This window comes from Chlorocebus sabaeus, chromosome 5, assembly GCF_047675955.1.
Source record: "Chlorocebus sabaeus isolate Y175 chromosome 5, mChlSab1.0.hap1, whole genome shotgun sequence".
Lineage (NCBI taxonomy): Eukaryota > Metazoa > Chordata > Mammalia > Primates > Cercopithecidae > Chlorocebus > Chlorocebus sabaeus.
The window spans coordinates 28468765-28492839 of NC_132908.1; the positions used below are offsets into that span (position 1 = coordinate 28468765).

The 24075-nt window shown below is 52.4% G+C and overlaps 1 protein-coding gene across 1 annotated transcript; it reads left to right on the top strand.

Annotated features, from left to right (window-relative positions):
- Positions 1 to 11493: 11493 nt before the first annotated feature.
- Positions 11494 to 20816, top strand: ARMC5 (armadillo repeat containing 5). Its single transcript, XM_007990783.3, has 6 exons — positions 11494 to 14016; positions 15933 to 16040; positions 16142 to 16928; positions 18393 to 18889; positions 19502 to 19634; positions 19730 to 20816. Exons 1-6 carry the CDS (start codon positions 13548 to 13550, stop codon positions 20538 to 20540), a joined length of 2805 nt encoding a protein of 934 aa, XP_007988974.1. The 5' UTR covers positions 11494 to 13547; the 3' UTR covers positions 20541 to 20816.
- Positions 20817 to 24075: the final 3259 nt, after the last annotated feature.

The window sequence follows — 24075 nt, forward strand, 5'->3', positions numbered from 1 at the left end:
CTCTACTAAAAACACAAAAAATTAGCCGGGCATGGTGGCGGGTGCCTGTAGTCCCAGCTACTCAGGAGGCTGAGGCAGGAGAATCGCTTGGACCTGGCAGGTGAAGGCTGCAGTGAGCTGAGATCACACCACTGCACTCCAGCCTGGGCAACAGATGGAGACTCCATCTCAAATAATAATAATAATAATATTTAAAAATAATATTTTTTAAATGATAATATTTACAGGTGGTGGCTCATGCCTGTAATCCCAGCACTTTGGGAGGCCGAGGCAGGTGGATCACCTGAGGTCAGGAGTTTGAGACCAGCCTGGTCAACTTGGTGAAACTCTCTCTACTAAAAATATAAACATTTGCTGGGTGTGGTGACAGGCGCCTACAATCCCAGTTACTTGGGAGGCTGAGGCAGGAGAATCACTTGAACCTGGGAGGCATAGGTTGCAGTGAGCTGAGATCACGCCACTGCACTCCAACCTGGTGACAGAGTGAGACTCCATCTCAAAAAAAAAAAAAAAAAAAAAAAAAAGACAGGTAATTAACAAGTTTTTATGAGAATGTGGAGAGATTGGAACCCTCACACATGGCTGGTTGGAATGTAAAATTGTACACTAACTTTGGAAAATAGTCTGGCAGTTCCTCAGACGTTTAAACATAGAGTTATATGATCCAGCAATTTCCCTTCTAGATATGTAACCAAGAGAAATAAAAGCATATTCCACAAAATACTTGTACATGAGTATTCATAGCAGCATTATTCATAGTAGCCCCAGAGTGGAAACAACCCAAATGTCTGTCAACTGATGACTGAAGAAACAAAAGTGGCATATCCATGTCTTAGTCTGTTTTGTGCTGCATCATAGAATACCTAAGGCTGGATAATTTATAAAGAATAGAAATATTTTTCTTTCAGTTCTAGAGGCTGGGAAGTCCAAGGTCAAGGGCCCTGCATCTGGTGAGGGCCTTCTTTCTGCCTCATCCCACAGCAGAAAGCAGAAGGGCAAGACAGTGCAAGACAGGGGGTGGGGTGGGGTGGGGGCAGAACCCATCCTTGATAACTAACCTACTCATGCAATAATGCCATTAATCCATTCATGAGGGAAGAGTCCACATAACCTAATCACTTCTTAAAGTTCCCACCTCTCAACAGTTGCATTGGAGGTTAAGTTTTCAACACATGAACTCTGGGGGGACATGTCCAAACCACAGTAATCCATAAAGTGAAACCGTATTATTCCTAATAAAAAGAAATGAGATGCTACGCTGTGGATGAACCTTGAAAACATTATGCTATGTGAAAGCAGCCAGACACAAAAGATCATGCACTGTATGATTCCATTTATATGACTTGTCCAGAATAGGTCATCTGTAAAGGTAAGATGTAGAGTAGTGGTTGCCTAGGGTTGGGGGACAGGGGGTGTTATGGACTGAATGTTTGTATCGCTCCCAAATTTATACATTGAAGTTTAACCCCCAGTGTGACTGTATTTGAAGACAGGGCCTGGCTGGGCATGGTGCCTCACGCCTGTAATCCCAGCACTTTGGGAGGCCGAGGCAAGCAGATCACCTGAGGTCAGGAGTTCGAGACCAGCCTCGATGGTGAAATACCGTCTCTACTAAAAATTCCAAAAAAATTAGCCGGGTGTGGTGCCAGACGTCTGTAATCCCAGCTACTTGCGAGGCTGAGGCAGGACAATGGCTCGAACCCAGGAGACAGAGGTTGCAGTGAGCCGAGACCGCGCCATTGCACTGCAGCCTGGGCAAAAGGAATGAATCTCCCTCTCCAAAAAAAAAAAAAAAAAAAAAAAAAGATAGGGCCTGTGAGAAGGTGACCTTAAATAAGGTCATCAAGACTAGGGACTTCCAAGAAGAGTGCTGGCGATTAAGAGAGCTGGGGCCAGGTGTGGTGGCTTACACCTGTAATCCAACACTTTGAGAGGCCAAAGTGGGAGGATCCCTTGAGCCTAGGAGTTCGAGACCAGCCTGGGCAACATAACAAGACCTCGCCTCTATTTGTAAATTCAATTAAAAAAAAAAAAAAGGGAGAGAACTGCAAGGAGATAAAATAAAAAAGAAAGAAAGGGCCAAGGCTGGGTGCGGTGGCTCACACCTGTAATCCCAGCACTTTGGGAGGCCAACGGGGGCGGATCACAAGGTCAGGAGATCGAGACCATCCTGGCTAACACGGTGAAACTCTGTCTCTACTAAAAATACAAACAAACAAAAAACTAGCTGGGTGTGGTGGCATGTGCCTGTGGTCCCAGCTACTCAGGAGACTGAGGCAGGAGAATCACTTGAACCTGGGAGGTGGAAGTTGCAGTGAGCCGAGATCGTGCCACTGCTCTCCAGCCTAGGCGACAGAGTGAGACTCCATCTCAAAAAAAAAAAAAAGAGAGAGAGAGAGAGAAAGGGCCAAATAATTCAGTTCTAAGCTTTGGAATTTCTTTTTTGTTGTTCTTTTTTATTTTGAGGGGAAAATGTTGAAGCAATTTAAAAGTGTACCGTAGAGAATAAATATAGCGATACTGTTACTAAAAAAAAATCTAAAAACCAAAAACCCGAAACCCAAGAACAAAACCTTCCCAGGGTGCTGACAAAGCCCCGAATCTCCAGGCTGCAAACATTCTCCCAGCTGCTCATTTGTGAGGATCCAGTGACGAGTGTCCACTGCTGGTAAGCGAGGGCATCTGCTAGTGTGAAGCAGCTATGCCGAGGGTGCGGCGAAGCCTGTGATGGACGCAGTTCTCTGCGCTCTGCCCTGTGCTCTCTCTGATGTCTTCCACGCCCCCACCTCTTCACCCTCCCCGGGGCTTTCTTCTCTACCCATCTAGGGACTACAGCCCAGAAAAATGCTGCCACACCACACATTGCATTTAGTTGTCACAACTCTCTAGTCTCCATTATTCCAGAGCATCACCTCAACCATTTCTTGATTCTGATTACCTTAAAACTGTTTGTTACACACCTGTAGTACCAGCATTTTGGGAAACTGAGGTGGGAGAACTGCTTGAGTCCAGGAGTTCGCGGCCATCCTGGGCAATGTAGCAAAACCCCTGTCTCAACAAAAAAATTTAAAAATTAGCTGGGTGTGGTGGCATGTGCCTGTAGTCCCAGCTACTTGGGAGGCTGACACAGGAGGATCACCTGAGCCCAGGAGGTCGAGGCTGCAGTGGGCTGTGGTCGCACCACTGCACCCTAGTCTGGGTGAGAGGGTGAGACCCTATCTCAAAAAACCATAAAAACCTTTTTGTTATTGAGATGGCACTGCTCCAAGGCCTTCTAGAGCTAGAGAATATATGGACATTTACACACATCTGCATGCACACACACATATACACACCCATACTAATTTCTATGTCTATCTAAACACCTTCTGAAAATCCTGAGTCTACTCCTATACCTCCAGTTCCAATTCGACACACAAGCGCCACCCACATTCTCGCCCTTTCCTGATCTGTGTCTCGGTTTTCTTTGACACTGAGAAGCCTGACTGTCGTTATCTTTCATATGTGTACTTATTTGACCAATAACTGGTGGAAGCAGTTTCTTATCTCTCTTGCCATCTCCTTCCCGTGGCTGATGCCCTCCTAATCCTATCAGGTTCTGCCATGGGGAGCCAGGCCACCCTCTCGTGTGGACACCCTCCCCCCGCCTGCTGGAGCTCTGATGTGCACTCTGGCCTCCTGCGTCTCACTCCCCACATCCAGCAGATGCCTCTTTGGCTCTGCCTGCCCCTAGAGGCTATAAGACAGCATTGTTCAGGAAAAGGAGGAAAGGGAATGGGTGTAGGAAAGGAAGAGCAGATCTCCTTTGAAGAATTCTCTTTAAAATATATATATATACACACACACACACACATACACACATACATATATATATATGAGACAGGGTCTCACTCTGTTGCCCAGGCTGGGGTGCAGTGGCACAATCCTAGCTCACTGCAGCCTCAAACTCCTGGGCTCAAGCTGTCCTCCTGCCTCAGCCTCTTGAATAGCTGGAACTACAGTGAACATCACCACACCTGGCTAGTTTTTTAATTTTTTCTAGAGATGGGATTTGCTATGTTGCTCAGGCTAGTCTCGAACTCCTGGGCTCAAACTGTCCTCCCACCTCAGCATCTCAAAGTGCTGGGATTATAGGTGTGAGCTACCACCTTTTTTTTTTTTTCTAATTTACTATAATATTTCTAGTAAGCCATTGGCTTAGAAACCAGATTCACTAATTCATTCATTTACCCTTTCATGATACAAAATTTTTTAACTGAGCGAGGTCTTTCCTGAGAATTGAGGGCATGAGCTTTGGTGCATGGACTTGGAAATCTCTGCTTCCTGAACTCCTAGGGGCTCCCTTTACTTCATTCACTCCTGGAGCTCAGCAAGGTTCTGAATCAGGGAGGTTGGCCAGCATGGGAGAGGTCACCCACGCCAGGAGGTCTCAGTACCTCTCTTTTTATCCTATCACTTGGGAATCCTCTAGGATCTGTGTCAGGGAGTCTCTGGTTAACCCTGAGACATGAGTGGTGCGGCTGAGACTTCTGGGGTCCAGGAGAGGAGGAGTCTGGGATTCTCTGTTGACAGGATTCCTGGAATCCCAATCCTGGCTCCTTCCAGCCGATCCTAGCAGGAAACACTGGGAGCCTGGGAGCCTCTGGGTCCGAATTTTTGCCCAGATGATGACTGGAGTGGGGTTGGGGTTGCCTCTCCTTCATGATGAATGAAAGTTCTCCATTCTCAAGTTATTCATGAGGGCATGGCCCCAGATGGAGCTGCTGTCTCCCCTCCACCCCCTTCCAACTCTGAGTGGCTACAGCACAAGAGCCCAAGCGCGCCTGGGGTGGAGGGAGGTGAGAGGCAGCATGTCCATGATCTGGAATACCGTGTGTGGGGATACAGTGGAAGGAGAGAGGAAGGGAGACCCCATGGGCACTTCCCAGGCACCAGAGACTCATTCGCAGGCACCAGAGACCCATTCCCAAGAATCAGAGAGAGCCATTCCCAGGCAGCAGAGACCTATCTCAGAGGTCCTCACACCCCTGAGATTAAATCAGCCAGGAGGTAGGGTGGAGAGGGCAGTGTCCTATCAGGTCTGAGGAGGTTGTCAACTTCCTGGACTTCTTGCTAAGGACTCCTCTTCCCACCCTTCACGGTAGCTGACGTCAGGGAATCTGTGGGGACAAGACTTTCTTTTAAACGCTAATCTGCTGACTAACCCTGAGTCTGGGAATGCCTCCAAAATGTCAAGCTGATGTTTTTTCTTGTTGTTTGTTTGTTTTTTGAAACAGAGTTTCACTCTTTCTTCCAGACTGGGGTGCAGTGGCACCATCTTGGCTCACTGAAACCTCTGCCTCCTGGGTTCAAGCAATTCTCCTGCCTCAACCTCCCAAGTAGCTGGGATTACAGGCATGTGCCACCATGCCTGGCTAATTTTTATATTTTTGGTAGAGACAGGGTTTCACCACGTTGGGCAGGCTGGTCTCGAACTCCTGACGTCAGGTGATCTGCCCACCTTGGCCTCCAAGTGCTGGGATTCCAGGCGTGAGCCACTGCGCCCGGCCCTCATGGGTTACTCTTTATGTAGAAAGACCTCTTCACTGTAAGTTTCCTCCAAAACAACCCTTGTGCTATTCCAGAAATCAGACGCTGTGACACTCACAACCACCTAGACATTCCTTCCAGAGCATGCATATTTTTTCCCCACGATATAAGTCCTGGGTCTGGGGTCTTGCAGTGCAGAGACCTCCATTTCGCAGGTAGACCACGCTTCTGCCTGTAAGTTTCCCTAATAAATCACCCAATACCGGCAAACTGGATTGTCTGCCTCCTTTGGTTTCTTGACTCCATCAGCATTTAGAGTCACTTTACATGACTCTTTTTCAGAACTGAATCCTTGACCTCCTTTTTGCAGGTCTTGGATCTGCCAGCCATCCCCTTCCGAAATGGACCCTGGTCTCTGTCCCTGGCTAGGGATTCACCTGCGCCCATGGCTGAATAGCCCTGGGGCCTTCAGCCCTGCAGCTGCGCTGGGGTAGAAGGTAGGCAGGGCTGCCCTGAGCCAGCCTCCCCTCCTCAGCCCTTCCTGGGACAGCTTCCCCCTCTTCCTCCACTCCTTTGGGAAAGGCACCCAGATCCCAGGAAAGAGAAGCTGCCAATCACCTCGGCAGTGCGGGGCCCTTTCTCGTGGCTCTCTATGCTTGCCCCTTGTGGGATGTGGGGGACTTAGCAGGGACAGTGCAGACAACAGTCTCTGTCCTCCTGGAGAATGCCTGTGGGGATGTCCAGGGAAGGAAGGGAGGGAGGGAGGGAATCTGGCCTAGGACGGGGGACACTCCTCCAGCATCCCAAGTACCCCTCCAAAACTGCCTGCCTCACCACAGCTGAGCTTCCAAGTGGGTGGGCTCCAGTGGCCACGTCCACCCCACAGCACCAGCCTCTGTGTGTCTCACCAGGCTCAGAGCCAGGAACCTGGGACCCGGGACTGGGTGAGCTCAGAGACGTAACTGTGACTGTACTGGAGTCAGTCTTATGCCCAGAGCTAAGCAGGAGCAGGGCCAGCCCAGAGGAGACGACGCTACCCCCTCCAGTCTAGCGTTTAGAGTACCTCTATATTGGCTTGCTTCCTACAGTCGCTCCGGGAGGAATGTCTGCCAGGGACCCTGACCTCTGACACATGTATGCGAAGGTCTGCCTTGCCTAGCTGAGCTGTGCACTCTGTCTCTGCCTCCCTTCAGATAGGGAAAGGAGCTTCAAATTAGGGGGGTGATGTCATAGCAGGGAGTGGAGGTGGGGTGACAGGGGCTCAGGGAAGGAGGTCAGGTATTTCATAGAGGAATTCTGGGGGAGAAGAAGGAAAATGGCAGAGTAGGGAACAGGGAGAGGTGAAGGAAAGGGGAAAAGTGGCTTCACTGCATGGAAAAGTCCTTCTCACCCACAGTGGGGTGGGATGGAGACTGTAACCTCAAGTGCTTTTCTGCAGGGGACAGGCAAGTAACACATATGAAATGCACTGAGTCAGGGATGCAAGAGGGAGTGTCCCTGTCCCCATGTCCAGGACAGCCACTACTCGACAAATTGCTCCCATAAAGATCCAATGTTCCAGCATCTTTTGATACAAATAATAAAGCAGGCTGGGCGTGGTGACTGACGCTTGTAATACTACCACTTTGGGAAGCTGAGGTGGATTGGGGAGGGAAGGGCCAGGGCAGGGGATCTTTTTTTTTTTTTCCTGAGATGAAGTCCTGCTCTGTCACCCAGGCTGGAGTGCAGTGGCAGGATCTCCGCTCACTGCAAGCTCTGCCTCCTGGGTTCACGCCATTCTCCTGCCTCAGCCTCCTGAGTAGCTGGGACTACAGGCGCCCGCCACCACGCCCAGCTAATTTTTTCTATTTTTAGTAGAGACAGGATTTCACCGTGTTAGCCAGGATGCTCTCGATCTCCTGACCTCGTGATCTGCCCACCTTGGCCTCCCAAAGTGCTGGGATTACAGGCGTGAGCCACCGTGCCCGGCCGGCAGGGGATCATTTGAGCCCAGGAGTTCAAGACCAGCCTGCAACCTGGCGAGATCCTGTCTCAAATAAAAAAAAATAAGAGTAAACAACAAACCAAACCCCAGAAATCGACTGTGATGTGAAATCTCCTTATTTAAACGTTGGCTCTTTAAAAAAAAAAAAAAAAAAAAAAAAAAAAGACCAGGTTAGGTGACTCACACCTGTAATCCCAGCATTTTGGGAGGCCAAGACTAGAGGAACACTTGAACTCAGGAGTTCAAGATCAGCCTGGGCAATCTTGTGAGACCCCGTCTCTACAAAACATTTTTTAAGAATCAAAAAAATCAGCCAGGTGTGATGGTTTATGCCTGTAGCCCCAGCTCCTTAGGAGGTTAAGGTGGGAGGAACACTTGAGCCCAGGAGATTGAGGCTACAGTGAGCCACGATTGCACCACTGCACTCCAGCCTGGATGACAGAGTGAGATTCTGTCTCAAAAATAAAAATAAATAAATAAACAGGCGTGGTAGCTCACACCTGTAATTCCAGCACTTTGGGAGGCTGAGGCAGGGGGATCACTTGAGCCTAGAAGTTTCAGACCAGCTTGGGCAACACAATGGAACCTCAAAAAGTAAAAATCTTGGCTTGTTTGAAAATACACACACACACACACACACACACACACACACACACCCAAAACTAATGTGTTTCGCATCTGGGGTTTGGGCACTGGGTCACAAGCTTGGACAGTGAAGCTGCTTCTAAACCCAGCACAGGGTACAGTGCATGCAGGACATGGGATATACTCCTGTTAGATGAAGCCCGTCCCTCTGCTTCTGAAGTCTGGCCTGCCTCCCTGTTCTGGTCAGAACCTGTTGTATGCAATTGGAGAGGAGAGGGGTTCCAGGAATACCTGCCCTAATGTGAGAAATTAGCTTACAGGTCTCTGAATCCTCCTTCCATCGCTACTCTACCCATACCTAAGCAGTTACGAATTTTGCAGAGGTCTACAACACTTGACACTTACTCAAGGCGACTCTGAGGAAACTGAGGCTTAAAGGCCACTAGTAAGCAGTGTAAAAAGGACCTACCTGATCATGACAATTATTCATTAGTGCCTACTATGCATGTGCTGGGCTCAGGCCCTTCACTCAAACCCTGGCTTGTACTCCCTGAAGGGTCCTGGGTGAGGAAGAAGTCAAGAATCCTGTACCTCATCACTGACCGTCTGCCAGGGGCATGTGCTGCTCCCAGCCTGAGATGAGTGCTGTTCATTACGTCATCTCCATGAAGCCTCCCGCATTTGCTCCAGGGAAGGCCCCTTCGCCACCCTGGCATCATTCACTCTGTGTTGTTGCTCATCCTGAGTGTGTTTCCTTCAAGGGGCAACAAGCTACCCAAGGACTGAGGCTGCTACCTTCATTTCTGTAACCTCAGTGGGGAGCTCTCATGTGAGCTGCATGATGCTTGCTAACAGAGCTCTAGGCAGGAGCGAGAGGGAAACTGAGGTCTGCCGAGTCATCCCTGGCCCAGCTGCTTCGTGCATGTGCGGTGTTCCCATGGCATCTTTACCACAACCTCCATCCCTGTTTTACAGATGAAGAAACAGGCTCAGAAGAGGAAGACGTGTCTAAGGTCACACAAGCCTTGACACCATGAGCTAGAAGCTGAGGGCGAGGTCACTTCACATCCCTTCCCTTTAGCTTCTACTCTATGTGAGTAGTGTCCTAGACACAGAAGGCCTGATAAAAGATGGCAAAATTGCCAGGCGTGGTGGCTCATGCCTGTAATCCTAGCACTTTTGGGGGCTGAGGCGGGTGGATCACTTGAGGTCAGGAGTTTGAGACCAGCCTGGCCAACATGGTGAAACCCTCCACTAAAAATACAAACACTGGCTGGCGTTGTGGCGCATGCCTGTAGTCCCAGCTACTCGAGAGGCTGAGGCAGGAGATTTGCTTTAACCCAGGAGGCGGAGGTTGCAGTGAGCTGAGATCGTGCCATTCCAGCCCGGGCAACAGAGTGAGACTCTGTCTCAAAAAAAACAAAAAAAAACCCAAAAAAACAAAAGATGGTAAAATTTGGGGGCAGCAGACCAGATGCCTGGATTGATGGTAGGACTGTCCCACAGGGGTGGGCATTAGGTCCTTGAAACAGACAACTCCCTCCCCTAGCAGGGAAGGGAAGGGCCTTACAGCTTGGTCTCTGCTCTGAGCACAGGTAGGTGCTTGGGAAGCCTCCCCCCGGCTCCCACATACCATAAGGACCAGCCCCACAGGGTTGGTGGGTTTTCTCCCCGTGTGTGGAGAACAAGAGATCATAGAAATAAAGACACAAGACAGAGATAAAAGACAAGACAGCTGGGCCCAGGGGACCACTACCACCAAGACACGGAGACCAGTAGTGGTCCCAAATGCCAGGCTGCACTGTTACTTACTGGATACAAGACAAGGCGGCAGGGTAAGGAGTGTGAGCCATCTCCAATGATAGGTAAGGTCACGTGGGTCACATGCCCACTGGACAGGGGGCCTTTCCCTGTTCAGCAGCCAAGGCGGGGAGAGAGGGTGGGGGAGAGACACAGAGAGAGAAAGACAGCTTACGCCATTATTTCTGCATATCAGAGAATTTTAGTACTTTCACTAATTTTGCTACTCCTATCTAGAGGGCAGAGCCAGCTGTACAGGATGGAACATGAAAGTGGACCAGGAGCATGACCACTGAAGCACAGCATCACAGGGAGATGGTTAGGCCTCCAGGTAACTGCAGGTGGGCCTGATGTCAGGCCCTCCACAAGAGGTGGTGGAGTCGAGTGTTTTCTAAACTCCCCGGGGAAAGGAAGACTCCCTTTCCCCCGTCTGCTAGGTAGCAGGTGCTTTTCCTTGACATTGACGCTAAGGCTAGACCACGGTCTGCTTGACAATGGGCGTCCTCCCAGACGCTGGAGTTACTGCTAGACCAAGGAGCCCTCTAGTGGCCCTGTCCGGGCATGACAGAAGGCTCGCACTCCTGTCTCCTGGTCACTTCTCATCATGTCCCTTCAGCTCCTAGCTCTGTATGCCTGGCTTTCCCTAGATTATGATTGTAGAGCAAGGATTATTATAATATTGGAATAAAGAGTAATTGCTACAGCTAATTATTGATATTCACATATAATCACATCTATGATTTACATCTAATATAACTATTCTTATTTTTATATATTGTCTTTATTATACTGAACAGCTTGTGCCCTCGGTCTCTTGCCTTGGCGCCTGGGCGGCTTGCCGCCCACACATACACAACGTTTTACCAGTAGAAATGTATGTTTGGGCAATGCCCAGGCAAAAGGGCCACATTCAGTCCCCAGTGTCCACGCACAAGTGACTCTTCACCACTCTTCCCTCTCTTGACAGAGTGGCAGGAAAGGAGCCTGGGGAACTTGGAAGGGAAAGGGATAAGGAAGGAGAAGGGGCCTCTTGCCCCTGCCCAGAAATGCAACAAAGCATCTCCTGAACTCAACATACAGGTCTGTTCTGGGGGTCCCATCACCATAGTATCACCCATAACGAGTTGTCACGTGCTGAGAGGACTTTTGAAGGGCTCACACACCCAGGGCTCACACAATGGTCCCAAGTTCAAATTCTCTGGCCCGTCTGCCAGAACACAAGCTCCCTCATGGTTCCCTCTGGAGGTTAGGAATGCCCTGCCACGGCACTCCTCACAGGAGCTTGCCTGATTTCTGGTCCCACTCCTCTGGGAAGAGGTACCTGTTGTTCTAGGTGTGATTAACCCCATCAGTCCCTAGGCTGTGAAGCGATTGCATCAGCTACTGCCAGATCTGCAGGCAGCTGGGTCCATGATGGACCCACGCTGGGTCCAAAACACTCTCCTGCCATCCCAAAAGTCTCCCTTCAGCTGGTCGACGTTCTGCCTTTGTAACTTCAAAGAACAAACCTAAGCTCTCTTAGCTGGGTGGGCTCTTTGAACGCAGTGATCACAGACGGGTCTAGTGTTCAGATTCTTCCAGACTGGGGCTCCTTTCTTTAAAAAAACATTTATTATTTTTTTGAGACAGTCTCTGTTGCCCTGGCTAGAGTGCAGTGGCATGATCTTCGCTCACTGCAGCCTCCACTTCCCAGGGTTCAAGTGAGTCTCCTGCCTCACCCTTCCGAGTAGCTGGGATTACAGGCGAGAGCCAACACGCCTGGCTTGTTTTTTTTATTTAGTAGAGACAGGGTTTAAATACGTTGGCCAGGCTAGTCTCGAACCCCTGGCCTCCAGTGATCCGCCAGCCTTGGCCTCCCAAAGTGCTGGGATTATAGGCATGAGCCACCACGCCCAGCCCAGACTGGGGTTCCTTGACTCAGCAAAGGGTTGGGCAAAAAGATGTGGAGACCCCCTACTCCGCCCCAACCAAATCCCATCATTAGCTCTAAAATCAACAGCCCTAGGGGAGCAGAAGGGGGTCTGCTTAGAGACCTGGTTCCTTCCATTTCCTTGAGGTCCGAACCAGAGTCAGAGCTGAAGTTTCAGCTAAAACTGAAGCCAGGGCTATTGGCAGAGGCTGCCGCCCTGCGTCCGCTGGTGCTGGCCCAGGTTGGAGCTTCCAGCTAAGGCCTTGCCACACTGCAGGCAGATGCAGGGCTTCTCGCCGATGTGGGCTGCCTAGTGGACGAGCCAGGTGGGAGCTCTGGCCGAAGCTCTGGCCACACTCACCACCAAGCATCAGGTTTCCAGACTTTGTGACTGTGCTGGTGCCGCAGCAGATTCCAACTGTGCACAAAACTCTTACTACAAACAAGGCATTTAGAGGCCTTCTCACCCATGCGGACCGCAGGTGCTGCAACACGTTGGAGTTAAGCCTGAGGCTCTTTCCGCAGTCCCCTCAGCGGTAAGGCTTTTAGCGGTGTGTAAGCGCTGGTGCTGGATCAGGTTTGAAGTGACGCTGAAAGTCCTACCACACAAGGCACAGGTGTAGGGCTGAAGCGATGGTCACACTCAGGGCAGGAGTATGGCTTTTGACCTGTGTGTACCCAGTGGTGCTTAACCAGATCAGAGCCACATCGGAAGCTTCTGCCATACCCCGGACAATGGTAAGGCTTGTCACCAGCGTGGCTGCCTTGGTGGTGAATGAAGCCGGGGAGGTAGGCTGTGGTCAGCCCACACTTCCGGCACTCGCAGGTTTTGGGGCTTCTAGACGGTTGCTCTTGGCAAAGGCTTCTTCCTCCCCAGGGCCAGAGGCTGACCATTTTCCAGGTGGGCAGCTGCCCCTGCCACACCAGGAAGGGCTGCTCAGGCGGAGCCACCTCGCAATCTAGGGGTGACCTGGGGGCTCCCCGGGACGCTAACGTTCCGCTCCCCCGCCCCGTCCGGATTCTCCCTTGTCTCTTCTGGCACAGCCGACTGCACTGCGGAGAAGAACTCCCTGTTTCCTAGACGCCCGCTCCTGAGCTCACGACCACGTCCAGAGCGGAGGACACTCGGGACACTGGGGTCCAGCTCCGGAAACGGAAAATTCCACAAGCCCGTCACCCTAGGAAGAGGCAGCGAACGTTCTCGGTAGGTTTAACCCTCTTCTTTAACCCGCGTCTGCGGTGCGGTCAGGACCTCGCACTTTCGGCCCGGCTCGGGGTTCTCGGAGTCGGTCCTGGGGCCGGGCCGCACCACCGCTGGGGGGCAGCGAAGCGAGCCTAGAGGAGGAAAGGCGGTCCCCGCCGAGTGCACGCCGGGGGCGGAGCACGGCACGAAGGCTCCGTGGTCGGACGTCTGGGCTGTCCGGAGGCCCCGGCCCACCTGCAGGGCCTAGGAAGAGTTTCCTGCGCGTCCCGAGGTAGGCGTGCGAAGCTCGGCGCGGACCACACCTCCCGCATGCACCACCCGCGCGTCCCAGGTTGCGCAGCGATAAGGGTACTGCCGCACCTTCTTTGCAAGGACAGACTTCCGGGGTCCAGAACTACAACTTCCGACTTGCATCGCTGCGACGGCGCTATTTAAATAGCGTCAGCGAGGCGGTGCCCGGCGACTCCCCTGTCTTCCAGTTCCGCTCCCTGGGATCAGCGGCGAGAAGCGGGGCGGAGTCTGAGGCCTGAGCCAAGATGGCGGCTGCGAAGCCAACCCTCACGGACTCGCTCTCGTTTTGCCTCGCGCAGCTCGCGGCGGCGGCCGGGGAGGATCTGGGTGGGGAAAAGGACCCAGCTACCAACGAGACACCCCTGGGCCGCGCGCTCCTAGCCCTCCGCACGCGCCACATCAAGGCAGCGGGGGGAATCGAGCGCTTCCGGGCACGCGGCGGGCTCCGCCCCCTACTCGCGCTGCTACGGCGAGCGGCTGCAGCGGGTTCCGCCCCGTCCCAGGCAGGCCCCGGCTCCGCCCCCTCGGCCGCGTCAGCAGCTTCTAGCCCCGCCCCCGCATCGGGCCCCGCCCCCTCTGTGTCGTCGTCTACGCCTTCACCGCCAGTGCGCCTGCGCAAGACGCTGGACTTGGCGCTTAGCATCCTAGCCGATTGCTGTACGGAAGGGGCGTGCCGGGCCGAAGTGCGCAGACTCGGAGGCATACTCCCTTTGGGTAAGTGCTCCGCCTCTGTTTCCTAGAAAGATTGGGTTTGCAATTCGCTTGCTGTCTGGGCCGGGAGTTTGGAGTTCTTTGTGTCATATCCCGGAATAACGTGCTTTGTGATGGCGCACCGCTCCTGTTTCTCAAGCTGTTGTGCCCCGTGGCGTCACTGCTCTCTCTTTAGATGAGAGAGAGCCCTCCCAGACCAGATAATTATAGCCATTATCTAGGAATTGGTTGTTGAGGACTTCTTTCGAAGCTAGACTAGCGGAGGCCAAAGGGTTATTTGGTGACTTTTCCAGATGATTCTTATTCTCCAGTTATGATGTTCATAGCAGATATTCAGTGCCCACTATGTGTCCGGCCCTGTGCAAGGTTCTGAAGTCCCACTGTTGAGCTGGAAGGTGTAGTGGTTCAGAAAGGGAGTTCTGCAAAAGTCACCTAACCCCTCCGAGGCTAGGATTCCTTGTAAAACGGGACAGCGATAGCTACCTCAGAAAATCAAAGTGGGGAGAAAACGAAGTACAAATATAGTACGAATATACAAATATTCTAAGCATGGGGACTTCAGGTTATTAAAAACTAGCATAAGCTGGGTGCAGTGGTACACGCCTGTAGTTCCAGCTACTTGAGAGGCTGAGGCAGAAGGATCCCTTGAGCTTGGGAAGTAGAGGCTGCAGTGAACAGTGACTGTACCTGTGAATAGCCACTGCATTCCAGCCTGGGCAACATAACAAGACCTCATGTTTTAGAAAACTAAACAAACCAGTAGTCACTTAGGAAGCAGGAAAAAAGAAATAAAAATAATTAAAACCAGCACAGTAAGAACAAATCCTAGCAAAACATAAGCTTTTCTGTTTACCAGCTAAATTGGTGCCTCCTAGTGGCAGTGTGTGAAAGCAGTTTACGTGTCACTACCTGCCTTCCACAAAATTAAGCTAGTTTTGATGACATCTTAACTTTTTGGATAAAGGGAAGCATTAATGTATTTAAAATTTACATAAAATGCATCTGGACCATCTATATTTGATAAGAGCCTTGGTTATTAACCCCCATCACTCAGCTACTATTTTTCATTTTAAATGTCTTCTGAATCTATCTGCTTCTCTCTCTCCCTACTTCCGTTGTGTGCCCAGAGACTGGTACCTCTGTGCTGTGTGATGCTGGTAGCTGGGTTGGTTCAAGCTATTGTCTTTTCATGCTTGGGCTATTATGATAGCCTTTTGACTCCTCCCTTCCTATTCTTTCCCCCATAATGCATTCTCCCTGTGGATGCCAGATTGTATCATGTCACTCCCCTTCATAAAACCCTTGTGTGGCCCCCAGTGCCTTCACATTCAAGTCCTGATCCCTTGGCCTGACATTTGAAGCCTTTCACAGACACTGCATCTTACCTCTGGGCCTTTGGAAAGGCTACTTCCAAACCTGAAATGCCTTCTCACTCCCCCATCCAGCGTGCTTCTGGCAAATACCTTCCTGTGTACCCCTCCAGACCCAGCTCGAGTGTTAGCCTCTTCCTTTTATTTATTAATTTTTTTTGAGATGGAGTCTTGCTCTGTCATCTGGGCTGGAGTGCAGTGACACGATCTCAGCTTACTGCAACCTCTGCCTCCTGGGTTCAAGCAATTCTTCTGCTACAGCCTCCCAGGTAGCTGGGATTACAGGCGCGCACCACCACACCTAGATAATTTTTTGGTAGAGATGGGATTTGGCCCCGTTGGCCAGGCTGTTCTCGAACTCCTGACCTCAAGTGACCCACCCACCTTGGTCCCCCAAAGTGCTAGGATTATAAGCTTGAGCCACTGTGCCCTGCCGAGCATTAGCCTCTTCTGAAAGCCTTCCCAGCCCTCTCAGGCCACATTCTTGAGGTGACTGATGAGAGAGACAGTAAGGGGTAGAACCCTCACAAGACCAAACTGTCCTTGCAGTGACCATTCTTCAGTGCATGAAGACAGACAGCATCCAGAACCGAACGGCCCGTGCCCTGGGGAACTTAGCCATGGAACCTGAGAGCTGTGGGGACATCCACTGTGCTGGTGAGAGGCTGTGAGGGTGGGATCTGCTAGGGCTCGGATTGGAAGAAAGGCTTGAGTGTCTGTCCTTGTTCACCCTCTGTGCCCCTCTTTCCTGCCTTCAGGTGCTGTTCCCCTCCTTGTGGAGAGCCTGACAGCCTGCCAGGACTCGCAGTGCCTGCAGAGTGTGGTGCGTGCCCTCCGCAACCTGGCAGACTCACCCCAGCACCGCCTGGCCCTGGCACAGCAGGGAGCAGTGCGCCCTCTGGCCGAGCTCCTAGCCACTGCCCCAGATGCTGCACTGACCTCAGCCCTCGTCCGTGCCCTCCTGGAACTCAGCCGAGGCTGCTCCCGGGCCTGTGCTGAGCAGCTAAGTCTGGGTGGGGGATTGGGCCCACTCGTCAGCCTGGCATCCCACCCCAAGCGGGTAGTACGCGAGGGAACCATTCTGATCCTCGCCAACCTGTGTGCCCAGGGTCTGATTCGGCCTGCACTGGGCAATGCTGGTGGGGTGGAGGTGCTGGTAGATGAGCTTCGGCAGCGCCGGGGTCCTAATGGAGCTAGTCCAGCCTCCCAGCAGCCCCTGGTGCGGGCTGTGTGCCTCCTGTGTCGTGAGGCCATCAACCGGGCCCGGCTGCGGGATGCTGGTGGCTTGGATCTACTGATAGGCCTGCTGCGGGACCCTCGTGCCAGCGCATGGCACCCTCGTATTGTGGCTGCCCTTGTGGGCTTTCTCTATGACACTGGGGCCCTGGGCCGGCTCCAAGCTCTGGGACTTGTGCCTCTCCTGGCTGGGCAGCTGTGTGGTGAGGCTGGTGAGGAGGAAGAAGAGGGAAGAGAAGCTGCTTCCTGGGACTTCCCTGAGGAGAGGACCCCTGAGCGGGCACAGGCTGGAAGCTTCCGGAGCCTCAGGTGAGTCCCTGCCTCAGGGCTTGGGAGGGTGAGCAGTGTGGTGGCATGGGGTTTGTGTCTGTCTTGGTCCTCTTCACTACCTCCACCCCCTTTCTGTCTGAATAAGACTTTTATTACCCAGACTCCTGATTCCCACACAGTCACCTGCCAGTTCCTATCTAACACACTCTACTCCCCTGGGTCTACCTTTTTTTTTTGGAGACAGGGTCTCACTGTCATCCAGGCTGGAATGCAGTGGTGCCATCTCCACTCACTGCAACTTCCGCCTCCTGGGTTCAAGCAGTTCTCCTGCTTCAGCCTCACGAATAGGTGGGATTACAGGTGCCGGCCACCATGCCCAGCTTATTTTTATATTTTTAATAGAGACAGGGTTTCACCGTGTTGGTCAGGCTGGTCTCGAACTCCTGACCTCAGGTGATCCACCCGCCTCGGCCTGCCACAGTGCTGGGATTACAGGTGTGATCCTCTGCACTGGCTGGATCTACCTTTTAACCTTGGTTCCACCCCAGCACCTTTGAACTTTGGGCCCCAGACAGGTTCACTGGGAGGTGGGATATACCCTGATTAAGATGATGGACTCTGGAGTCCAAGTTCTTACTCTGTTACTGTCACTCATGAACAGAAGCGTCACAGGAAAGCTGAGGAACTCTTTTTATTTTTTTGAAACATTAGAGTTGGGGGTCTCGCTTTGTTGCCCAGGCTGGTCTTGAACTCTTGGCTTACAGTGATCCTCCCAGCTCAACCTCCCAAAGTGTAGGGATTACAGGTGTGAGTCACCATGCCCGGCCCCCGGCGCTTCCTATTTCCTTTTTATTTTCTCCGTGACCCCTGTACTCTACACTGGTCCCACACTAACATAACTTATGGTACTCTTCTTGTCTGCTTCTTCTCACTGGAACATAAACTCCAGGAGGACAGGCACTTTGTTCAGTGCTTCTACCCAGCATCTAAAGAACAGCTTGGCACATGACAGGCATCAGTAATTGCTGAATGAGGTTTTAGTCCTATCCCCTCTCACTTCCATTTATCCCCTTTCTTCACCCTCCTCTCCCCTGGCTTTTCCTCCGTCCAAGACAGCTGTTAGCTCATGCAGTGGCTCACACCTGTGATCCCAGCACCTCGGGGGAGGCCAAGGCAGGAGGATCGCTTGAGCACAGGAGTTTGAGACCAGCCTGGGCAACATAGCAAGACCCATCTCTACAAAACATTTTAAAAATTAGCTGAGTGTGGGGGCACACACCTGTAGTTCCAGCTACTTGGGAGGCTGAGGTGGGAGGATCGCTTGAGCTCAAGAGTTCAAGGCTGCAGTGAGCCAGGATCCCACAACTGCATTCCAGCCTGGGCTACAGAGGGAGACCACGTTTCTTTAAAAAAAAAAAAAAAAAAAAGACCGCTTAGGCCTCTTGGACTCTGCCCCTTCACCTTGGCACTGGGTTCAGTCTCCTTCCTTTCTTCCCTCCACAGGTCGTGGCTGGTCTCCGAGGGCTATGCCGCGGGCCCTGATGACATCTCCCGTGACTGGTCTCCTGAGCAGTGTCCTCCACCGGAGCCTGTGGAGCCGGCCAGCCCGGTCCTCACCCCAACCTCGCTGCGAGCACCGCGCACCCAGCGCACTCCAGGCCGCAGCCCCGCCGCCGCCATCGAGGAGCCTTGGGGACGTGAAGGGCCAGCCCTGCTGCTGCTTTCACGCTTTTCCCAGGCCCCAGACCCAAGCGGGGCACTTGTGACCGGCCCAGCCCTGTACGGCCTGCTGACCTATGTGACCGGCGCACCGGGCCCGCCCAGCCCACGTGCACTGCGCATCCTGTCACGCCTCACCTGCAACCCTGCCTGCCTGGAGGCCTTTGTGCGCAGCTATGGCGCAGCGCTGCTGCGGGCCTGGCTGGTGCTGGGGGTGGCGCCCGACGACTGGCCGGCACCACGTGCCCGGCCCACTCTCCACAGCCGCCACCGTGAGCTGGGTAAGTTCCCACACCCACCCGTCTCCTTGCCCCCGTGCGAGTCCCCGTCCTCCCCCATGGCTTCCAGGGGCTCAGAACCTCACCTTTCCACTCATCTGTCCTCCCCAGCCCGTCCTCCAGACAACCCGTCACCAGAGTGGGGTGGGGAGCAGGACGTTCTGGTCCCTCCATGGGCCTACAGGCAGAATTCTGCTGTGTGCTCTGCCCAAGCCCTGGGGCCTAGATACCCTAACTCCAGATGCAGCCCCACGCCCCGGATCCGGGCCGGTCTGTGCTGCTTTCTTGGCTCTGCCATTGGTTCAGCGCTGTCCTGACTGCTCCCCACCGGCACCCTGACCTGTGAACCCCGGCCTCACCACCAACCCCAGCACTGCCAGGGACTGCCCTGTCTGCTGTGCCCTGACCACAGGCTGCTTCAGGGGCCCAGACTTACACCCTGACCATCCCACCTTCTGTCCTTGTCCTGGACCTCAGGTTCCCAGTGTCCCAAGCCCAGCACTGCCTCTTCAGTGCCCTGATTTCTCACCCAGAGGTTTTACCCTCCTTCATCTCATGGGCCCAGAGTCCTGTCTCAGACCCCAGCTCCCAGCCTGACAAGCTTTCCACTTGCAGGGGAGAGGCTACTGCAGAACCTGACGGTTCAGGCTGAGTCGCCCTTCGGGGTCGGGGCCCTCACGCACCTCTTACTCTCCGGGAGCCCTGAGGACCGCGTGGCCTGCGCGCTGACCCTGCCCTTCATCTGCCGGTGAGTGGGAAGTGGGTGCCTTGCCGGGCTGGGGAGGAGTGCTGTGTTTCCCAGGCCCGTTTCTCACCTTCTGAAAGGCCCTCTCTTCCCTGTAGGAAGCCCTCTCTGTGGCGCCGGCTGCTCCTGGAGCAGGGTGGCCTCCGGCTCCTCCTTGCGGCGCTGACCCGGCCGGCCCCACACCCGCTCTTCCTCTTCTTTGCCGCGGACTCCCTTTCCTGCCTCCAAGATCTGGTGTCTCCCACCATGAGCCCAGCCGTCCCACAGGCAGTCCCCATGGACCTAGACTCACCGTCCCCTTGCCTCTATGAACCTCTGCTGGGCCCAGCCCCTGTCCCACCTCCCGACCTGCACTTCCTGCTGGACTCAGGCCTCCAGCTCCCTGCCCAGCGAGCGGCCTCAGCCACCGCCTCCCCTTTCTTCCGGGCCCTGCTGTCAGGCAGCTTTGCAGAAGCCCAGATGGACCTGGTGCCCCTGCGAGGCCTGTCACCTGGCGCAGCCTGGCCTATCCTGCATCATTTGCATGGTTGTCGGGGCTGTGGGGCTGCCCTGGGGCCCGTGCCCCCTGCAGGCCAGCCCCTGCTGGGCTCAGAGGCCGAGGAGGCACTGGAGGCTGCTGGCCGTTTCCTACTGCCCGGGCTGGAGGAGGAGCTGGAAGAGGCTGTGGGCCGCATCCACCTAGGACCCCAAGGTGGCCCAGAGTCAGTGGGTGAGGTGTTTCGCCTGGGCCGGCCCCGGCTGGCTGCCCACTGTGCCCGCTGGACACTGGGGCCAGAGCAGTGCCCGAGGAAGCGGGGTCTGGCCCTGGTGGGGCTTGTGGAGGCAGCAGGTGAAGAGGCAGGGCCCCTGACAGAGGCTTTACTGGCCGTGGTGATGGGGATTGAGTTGGGGGCAAGGGTCCCTGCCTAGACTGTTGAAGTCCCCTGGGAAGGGGACCCAAGGATGAATTGGCTGTGAAGGAGCCGCCCTGAGACTGGCAAGGGAGGAGGCTGAGCAGAAGGAGTCGTCATGGAGGAGCGGTGAGAACATGGAGCTGGACCCCAGGATGACGATCTGAAGACCCGGGAGCGAGAAGCCAAGGCCAGGGTCTGGGCGTGGGGCCCAGAGAAGCAGAACAGCCCAGGGCCCCAGGTGCCTGGCCTGGCCCAGACCTCTGGAGTTGAGATTAAACACTTTGGAGTTGGATACCTGTGTCGTGTGGTGTGTCTGCTTCTGTTTCTTCGCCCACCAAGCAGGGTCTGTTTCAGGTCTTTGTGTGTGGACATAGACCACCCTTGCATGTGACAGTTATAAGTATTGGGACAGGGTTGAGTTCCCAGGCTGCTGCTTAGGATGTGGTTTTGGGCCCCAGGGGAAGCCTGCTTCCTGCTGTCAGGGCCTCACTGCTCTGACATAGCAACCCAACTGGACACGCAGACCTTGCTCAGGGCTGAAAGGGTTGTGCTGAGGGAATGCTGTTAGTCTGATGATGTGTTGAAGGCCTTTGCATTACTGACTGTTGCCCATCTTGGGCCCCCATTCTCTGGCTCCCTTTTCATCTCCTGGGCCATGTGCCCTACTGCTGTCTGTCTGAGGGAAGACCTGCTGTGGAGGGAATCTCATGCCCAGAGACAGACAAAGACCTGTGCTGGCATTGAGGAGAGGAAAGGGCTCACATTGCTTTGGTCTCCAAGGCAGGGTCTCCATCACCTGGCTTCCAGATCTTTTTTTTTTTTTTTAAACTATTATTTTGCTTTAGATTCAGGGACACGTGCATGTTTGTTACACGGGTGTATTGTGTACTGGGGGGATTGGGTTTCTAGTGAACCCATTACCCTAAGAGTGAACACTATACCTAATAGGTAATTTTCCAGCCCTTGCCCCGTACCCACCTGCCCCCTTTTTGGAGTCTCCAGTGTCTATTTCCATCTTCATGCCCCTGTGTACCCATTGCTTAGCTCCCACTTATAACAGAGAACATGCAGTATTTGGTTTTCTGTGCCTGGGTTAGTTTACTTAGGATAATGGCCTCCAGCTCCATCCATTTTGCTGCAAAGGACATTATTTCTTTTTTTAAGGCTGTGTACTATTCCATGGTGTATATGTATCACATTTTCATTTTTTTTAAAAGAGACAGGGTCTTGCTATGTTGCCCGGTTGGTCTCAAAATCCTAGGTTCAAGCAGTCCTCCTGCCTCAGCCTCCCAAAGTGCTGGGATTTACAGGCAAGAGCCACTGTGCCAGCCAACATTTTCTTTATTCAGTCAACTATTGATGGATACTTAGGTTGGGTCCATGACTTTGCTATTGTGAATAGTGCTGCAATGAACACAACGAGTTCAGCTGTCTTTTACATGATTTCTTTTCCTGTGGGTAGGTACTCGGTAGTGGGATATCTGGGTCACATGATAGAGTTGTAGGTCTTTGAGAAATCTCCATACTGTTTTCCATAGAGGTCGAGCTAATATACATATCCACCAACAGTGTATAAGTATTCCCCTTCCTCCACATTCATGCCAACATCTGTTGCTTTTTTACTTTTTAATAATTGGCTTGCAGATTTTTGACTTCTCAGTGGCAGGCTGATTTTGGAGAGAGCTGCACTGGGCCTGCCAAGGTCTGCTTCTGGGCAGCTGAGGTTGACACTTGCTGTCTCTGAGCCTCTGTGAGTGTTGGTCCAGGTCTCTGGTTTTCAGGCTATGCATTAGAACCAAGCAGAGAGCTTTGAAAAACTATCGATGCCTGGGACCTTTTTACTCACATTGGACTGGGCATCAGTATTTTATTTTATTTTTATTTTTGGAATCTTGCTCTGTCACCCAGGCTGGAGTGCAGTGGTGCAATCTTGGCTCATTGCAGCCTCTGCCTTTCTGGTTCAAGCAATTCTCGTGCCTCAGCCTCCCAAGTAGCTGGGATTACAGGTGCCACTATGCCCAGCTAACTTTGTATTTTTAGTAGATACAGGGTTTCACCATGTAGGCCATGCTGGTCTCGAACTCCTGATCTCAGGCGATCTGCCTGCCTTGACCTCCCAAAGTACTGGGATTACAGGCGTGAGCCACCACGCCCAGCCAGGCCCTATCTTCAAATATAGTCACACTGGGAGTTAAACTTTGATGTATAAAAGTGGGAGAGGCACAAACATTCAGTTCATAACATTCCCTTTCCCCCAACCCTAGGCAACCACTAATCTACATCTTATCTCTACAGATGACCTATTCTGGACATGTCATATAAATGGAATCATACAGTGCATGATTTTTCGTGTCTGGCTTCTTTCACATAGCATAATGTTTTCAAGGTTCATCCACAGCGTAGCATCTCATTTCTTCTTATTAGGAATAATACAGTTTCACTTTATGCATTGCTGTGGTTTGAACATGTGCCCCCAGAGTTCATGTGTTGGAAACTTAACCCCCAATGCAACTGTTGAGAGGTGGGAACTTCAAGAAGTGATTAGGTTATGTGGGCTCTTCCCTCATGAATGGATTAATGGCATTATTGCATGAGTAGGTTCGTTATCAAGGGAGTGGACAGTTGATAAATGGATGGGTTCTGCCCCCACCCCACCCCCTCTCTTGCAATGTCTTACTCTTCCGCTTTCTGCTGTGGGATGAGGCAGAAAGAAGGCCCTCACCAGATGCAGGGCCCTTGACCTTGGACTTCCCAGCCTCTAGAACAGAAAGAAAGAAATCTCTGTTCTTTATAAATTATCCAGCCTTAGGTATTCCATGATGCAGCACAAAGCAGACTAAGACATGGATATGCCACTTTTGTTTCTTCAGTCATCAGTTGACGGACATTTGGGTTGTTTCCACTCTGGGGCTACTATGAATAATGCTGCTATGAATACTCATGTACAAGTATTTTGTGGAATATGCTTTTATTTCTCTTGGTTACATATCTAGAAGGAAAATTGCTGGATCATATAACTCTATGTTTAAACATCTGAGGAACTGCCAGACTATTTTCCAAAGTTAGTGAATGATTTTACATTCCAACCAGCCATGTGTGAGGGTTCCAGTGTCTTCACATCCTCACAAAAACTTGTTAAATACCTCTTTTTTTCAGTTTTTTTTTTTTTTTTTTTTTTTTTTTTTTTGAGTCGGAGTCTCACTCTGTCACCCAGGCTGGAGTCCAGTGGCATGATCTCTGCTCACTGCAACCTCTGCCTCCCTCATTCAAGTGATTCTCCTGCCTCAGCCTTCCGAGTAGCTGAGATTATAGGTGCTTGCCACCATATCCAGCTAATTTTTATATTTTTAGTAGGACGGGGTTTCACCAAGTTAACCATGCTGGTCTCAAACTCCCGACCTCAGGTGATCCGCCTACCTCGGCCTCCCAAAGTGCTGGGAATATAGGCATGAACCACTGAGCCTGGCCTTTAAAATATTATCATTATTTGAGATGGAGTCTCGCTCTGTTGCCCAGGCTGGAGTGCAGTGGTGCAATCTCAGCTCACTGCA